A 6,213-nucleotide genomic window follows, 5' to 3' on the forward strand; every position below is an offset into this window, starting at 1 on the left:
ACATGAGGATGAGCTAGTAAAATAAAAACACGCCCTATAAAAATTGGTAGGTTTGGTCTGCTACCCATAAAGACGATTTTCACATAGATATTTGCTTTCCACAAGCTTGTAGGATCATCCATGACTTATCCGTTCTTTGAGAATCTAACGGACAAGCGAGCTCAGATCTTCATAACCAATATTGTCGAAGGTCAGCATGGTCCTCTTGGCATTTCCCGACTACTATACAATAAAAAAAAAAAAAATTATATTCAATTACTTGAAGCCGTACATTGTGAATGCAAATGCCTGAGCACTGTGCATTTGGGTCAGTTTTATTGAATTACTCATTTTATACAAAACATATTTCTCCAACGTTCCAATGAGTGACAATTAATAGCATTATTTAGGCTTCCCAAATGTCACCATCACAACAGAACACACTCAAGTGTGGCAGGCTGACTGTGTAAAACACGATTCGTTCATAGCATCAGAGTACAGGTCAGCCCTGTTAAATGACGATGATGTGTGTGGTTCGTCATGTTGTGCAATCAGCCATTCTGATGAGTGCTAATTAATCAGCAGGAGTGACAGTGGGGCACCGGGCCTCTGGCAGAAGCTGCAGTTTCCTTTTTGACTGCCTTCATATAAATGTACTGTATATTCTAGGAATTCTGAAGGATGTTCTTTTATATAGTTTTCACTTGCTGCTAAATGCTTACTTGTTTTAATCGTTTGAAGTATATTTTTTACATATTAGAATCAAATTTCCAATCCAAAGATTTTTTTTTCGTTTTTTTTTAAATAACATTTACTCACACGGTGCAGATAGTCAGATCAGTGATGTGTTCAGGAATTGGTCTGCTACAGATTGCCAGGCAGACTCTCTTGCTCTTATTTCCATTTTGTGTATTTATTTACACAGTAGACTGAGTGTTACGTCTTGTCCAACTGCTGAAACAACCACCACTGTCTCACTCTGACATGTTCTTCTATTTTAAGTTCAATAAATACAATTCTATGCTTTTCCAAGCTGTCCAGTAACACACTATGGATTCCATCAGCTTCGTCCTTAAAGTCACCGATCCTCAATCTCACACTCTCCTCTGTGCTTTTTGAGTCCTCACACATGTTCTCGAGGATCGCTTGTCAGGGCAGCTTCAATTTCACGAGTGTATGCATAAATGTGGATCGCTTAAACCCATCTTGACTTAAAGAGAAACTCTTTGCATTTGTGAAATCATTTGAGCTTTGCTCGGAATATAAGACATATTCCAACAAGACCTATTAGGCTAAGTCTCAGTTTTTAAGCCCACTGAGTGGAGTACCCCACTGCTAACCACAGCATGGTTTTAGCTGTCAATTTTTAAGAACTAGCTCAGCTCTGATTCTTTTCTCTCCAGTGTAAATTTAAGTGTTGCATTGAAGACTGCTTCTTTGTGAAAATCATTTACCACATTCAGAAGAACAATGTACTTCTGATCAGTATGAACTCATGTTAACTGATGAAAAGAGCCATAGTTAGAGAATAGTTTACAACATTCAAAACAACAATATAGCTTCACTCCTGTTTGAATTTATGCATGCTGTCAAAGACAGCTAGGCCCACAGAGTAATTTGCCACATTTTGAACAGCGATATGTTTTTTCTCTCGGGGGTAATACGTCTACTTCTGGGTGTTTTGCTATCTGTAATGACAATTATGAACCTCACTCTTAATTCATGGCATCCTCTATGTACTGTTTTCTTTTAGTGTTTTAGGTTCACTGCTGATGCTCTCCACACAACTTTCATTGTTCCCAATGTTTTGAAACCGTGTGTGGCTCGGAAGAGCACTACCATAAGTGAATCATTTGCCACATTCAGAATAGCAATGTTACTTTTCTCCAGTGTGAATTCGTGCATGCTGCCGAAGATTGCTGCGGTTAGAGAATAGTTTGCCACATTCTGAACAACTATATGGCTTTTCTCCTGTGTGGATTCTTGTGTGAATCTGAAAAGTACTTATTTGTGAGAATCGCTTGCCACATTCAGAACAGCAGTATGGTTTCTCTCCAGTATGAATTCGCATGTGCCTCTGAAGACAGCTACTGTTAGAGAATTTCTTTCCACATACTGAACAGCTATATGGTTTTTCTCCAGTGTGGATTCTTGAGTGGATCTGAAAAGTACTTTTTTGCGAGAATTGTTTGCCACATTCAGAACAGCTATATGGTTTCTCTGCAGTATGAATTCGTGTGTGCCTCTGAAGATAGCTAATGTCAGAGAACTGTTTGCCACATTCTGAACAGCTATAGGTTTTTTGTCCAATATGAATTCTTGTGTGGATCTGAAAAGTACTTATTTGTGAGAATCTTTTGCCACATTCAGAACAGCAATATGGCTTTTCTCCAGTGTGGATTCGTATGTGCCTCTGAAGATGGCTACTACTAACAAATTGTTTGCCACATTCAGAACAACTGTATGGTTTTTCTCCAGTGTGGATTCTTGTGTGCGTCCGGAGATCATTTATACATGAGAATCGTTTGCCACATTCAGAACAGCAATGAGGTTTCTCTCCTGTGTGAATTCTGATGTGTCTCCTTAGGCTGCTTGCTTGTATGAATTGTTTGCCACATTCACTACAACAATAAGTCTTCTCTCCACTGTGAATTCTTAAGTGCTCGTGAAAATTACCTAAAAATGAGAAAGCTTTACCACATTCAGAACAGCAGTAAGGTTTTTCTCCTGTGTGAATTTTTGTATGATTTTGAAGAGTGCTGTTAAGAGAAAATCTTTTACCACATTCGGCACAGCTGTATGGCTTCTCTCCACTATGAACACGTACGTGCCGCTGAAGAGCACTATTACAGGGGAATCGTTTGCCACACTCTGTACAGCGGTGGGGTTGTTCTCCAGTGTGAATTATCTGATGAGTGTGAAGACCATTTCTGTGCGGAAATAGTTTGCCACATTCAGAACAGGCATATGGCCTTAGAATTTTATGAACTGACTTATCTTTACTATCAGATTTGTCATTACAAATGTTTCTAGACTCTTGGCTGGTGTACAAAGCCTCTTGGTCTAAATTATGCACTTGTTGTTGATCATTGCTGATGGCTTCGGTCTGTGTTGGTCTGGCACCAGAAAGAGCACTGCCCTCCAAAGAGGCTATTGTCAAATGTTCTGATCTTCTTGTTGATTTTCTAATCTTCTCCTTCTCCACTTTGTGTTGAAGACTGCACTGAGAAATCTGAGGAAATGAAGATGGGGAGAAGCTGAAGTTCTCCTGGAAATCTGCAATAATACAAACAGTTTAGTTAATTTATCTAATATATAATAAACGACTAAGATCTGTGTGTGTATGAACAATCTGATTAGTCATTTTGGATTTGGTGATGTGATCAGAAATAGAGATGGAAGTGGGAAAAAACATGAAGAAAAGGAGTAAAGGTATAGAAGGCACACTAAGATTTGCCTTTAAAGACAGGAAGTTAAAAAATGGGCACATCAAAAAATAAGAGAGTCTGAGATGCAGGCTTTATGGAAAATTGACAGAAACAGGGGGTGCCGGGGATGGAAAATTTAGACACAAAAGGATACCAAGGAAAGGTGCTGAAGGTACATGTAGGGCAAGAGATATCTATACTAATAAAAGGCAAAGCCCTCACTGACTGACTGACTGACTGACTCACTCATCACTAATTCTCCAACTTCCCGTGTAGGTGGAAGGCTGAAATTTGGCAGGCTCATTCCTTACAGCTTACTTACAAAAGTTAGGCAGGTTTCATTTCGAAATTCTACGCGTAATGGTCATAACTGGAACCTCTTTTTTGTCCATATACTGGAATGGAGTGCAGGTCGATGGCCGTGAGAGGCGGAGTTGTGTGTCGCGTCATCACGCCTCCCACGTAAGCACGTGAACTGACTGTGAACTCAGTACATAGAAAAGAAGGAGGAGCCCCAAAGAGCGCTGAAGAAAACATTCATTACACAATTGACAAGGCAGCGAAACAATAAGAAGCAAGCGAGTGACGCAAACAAGCATCTTCATAAGACACGAGGTATAAAAAAGCACGGTGTAAACCGTAACTTTAAATTAACTTTATACAAACGCTCCAGCTGCCATTTGCAATGCCATATTCGTGAGATACAAGTTTAATGAGAAGACACGAGGTATAAACAAGAGTTTGGATCACTTTGTAACAGAGTTAAAATTGCTGTAGCGAGAAACTTTTAACTGTCAGGTCTTAGCTAACATTAAATAAACCCGTGGGCATCGCAACATCACACAAGAGAGCGGCTCACGTGAAGTGACTGAACCAGCACGAGTTTAATAAACCTGATTCTTGCCGAGAGAGCTAATGGTGGACATAGCTCTGGCTGTAGCGTCATGGGGAATTGCTTCTGCATTATTAGATGGAGGCCGTACAGCGCATTCCACATTGCAATTACCATTAAACCTCCCTCACGACGAAAATCCAATTTGCAACATACGCAAGGGCTCTGGAAAGGCAAAAGTCTTGCAACATTCAAAGATGATAGTTTGGGATGAGTACACCATGGCACATAAAAGAGCTTATGAAGTCTTGAACCGAACAATACAAGATCTCAGAGATCGTACCAAAATAATAGGAGGTACTGTAGTTTTACTCGCTTTAGATTTTCGTCAGACATTACCAGTTATTCCACGAGGGACACCAGCAGATGAACTCAATGCGTGTTTAAAATCCATGCTTCTCCCACGGTCAGTTATATGTCGCGTTATATTTGGGTAGGTACACCAAAAAATGTATACATTTATGCATGTAATGGGCAAACAAAAAATGTAGTATACCTGAAAGCACTGCAGTAGTACTCAATGTATCTTTACTTCTTAAATATTAATGTTTTACTGTTTAATAATTTATACGCTTCTTATATATTGTTCAAATTCTTTTATCAAAATACCAGTAACAGCGCACTGCACAATAACGTGGAGTGAATACACTTGACATGAGCATTCATAGTATTTATCCTCTTTCTCTGTACGTTTATCATTCGTTTGCTCAGAGGTTGATGCGCATGCTGCTTACTGAGCAGCTCTTCACCCTAGCGTCCCGCTGCTTCTCTTCTTTCGTCGGCATCTTTTCCAGTTAAAACTGATTAAATTAGTTTTTGTGTTGCAATAACCTAGTATGTTTTCTTTAATTTTTCAGTTAAGCTGGCACTTAAGTCTTCAATCTGCCTCAAGAATGATTAGCGAAGCTGGTAGGGAATGAAAACGGCACCCGTACGCATCCGCCCACGGCCGCCCTGGTGCGCGCAGCTGTGAGTTGATTCTACAATAAAATAAAATAAACATAAAAAGAGTAATAAAATCATCACCCCGAAAGAAGATAGTAGACGTGACATAGTATATGTGTACCAAATTTCAAGTCAATAGGTGAAACGGTTTGCGAGCTACAGGCGATTTAAAATCCTGGACAGACAAACGAACAGCCATGGTAGCATATTATAGAAGAAGATTTTACTGTTTAATAATTTATATTTATATGCAATGTGCTTCTTATATATTACTTCACATTCTCATATGATAATGATGTTAATGTTGTTTATATTGATTTCTATGTTATTGTAAGTGCGCTTTATTTGTGGAAAAATAAAATTGGCAATTAAACTTATTTTATAAATACTACTTTTTATTTTTTTCTCTTGCAGTCAGTGAGCGAGGCCACCGGGTAATCAGCTACTAATATATATATATATATATATATATATATATATATATATATATATATATATATATATGACAGCAACACTCATAACAATAACAACACAATTACATTGACAATCATGTTATGTTATTTTTAAAATGTTTCCTTTTCTTTTTCATAACCTCTTTAACACACTACTTCTCCGCTGTGAAGCGCGGGTATTTTGCTATATATATATATATATATATATATATATATCCATATTACTAACCGAGAATGGTAAACCGGATGGACGCAGGGACATCCGGCCATGGGCCGTGAACGCCAAAGACGTACTGTGCAGGCGCCCCCATAAAACCCCCCTTAAAATTAGAAATGAGGCGCCCATAGCACACAGAAAAAAGGAGTCAGACGCCGGCGCCGCACGAAGCCCATGGCACACGAAACGGAACACACACAAAGAAGAGAATTCAGACCCACGACACACAAAGCCCCCCTGCAGTAACTGAAATAATAAATGATGCGACGCGCCCCTAGAACACCAAAAAGAAAGGAGTCA

The 6,213-nt window shown here is 39.1% G+C and overlaps 1 protein-coding gene across 2 annotated transcripts in view; it reads right to left on the bottom strand.

Moving 5' to 3' along the window:
* Positions 1–315: 315 nt before the first annotated feature.
* LOC114641660 (gastrula zinc finger protein XlCGF26.1-like) overlaps positions 316–6,213 on the bottom strand; it is a 180,039-nt gene continuing 174,141 nt past the window's right edge. Inside the window, exon 4 of one of the 2 annotated variants that reach the window (XM_051927449.1) lies at positions 316–2,812. In XM_051927449.1, coding sequence (XP_051783409.1) covers positions 1,856–2,812 — 957 coding nt within the window. In that variant the 3' untranslated portion in view covers positions 316–1,855. Of the gene's footprint in view, positions 3,256–6,213 lie in introns of both variants that reach the window. The other variant, XM_051927448.1, reaches the window with a different exon arrangement.

The sequence above is a fragment of the Erpetoichthys calabaricus genome, chromosome 5 (genome assembly GCF_900747795.2).
Source record: "Erpetoichthys calabaricus chromosome 5, fErpCal1.3, whole genome shotgun sequence".
Lineage (NCBI taxonomy): Eukaryota > Metazoa > Chordata > Cladistia > Polypteriformes > Polypteridae > Erpetoichthys > Erpetoichthys calabaricus.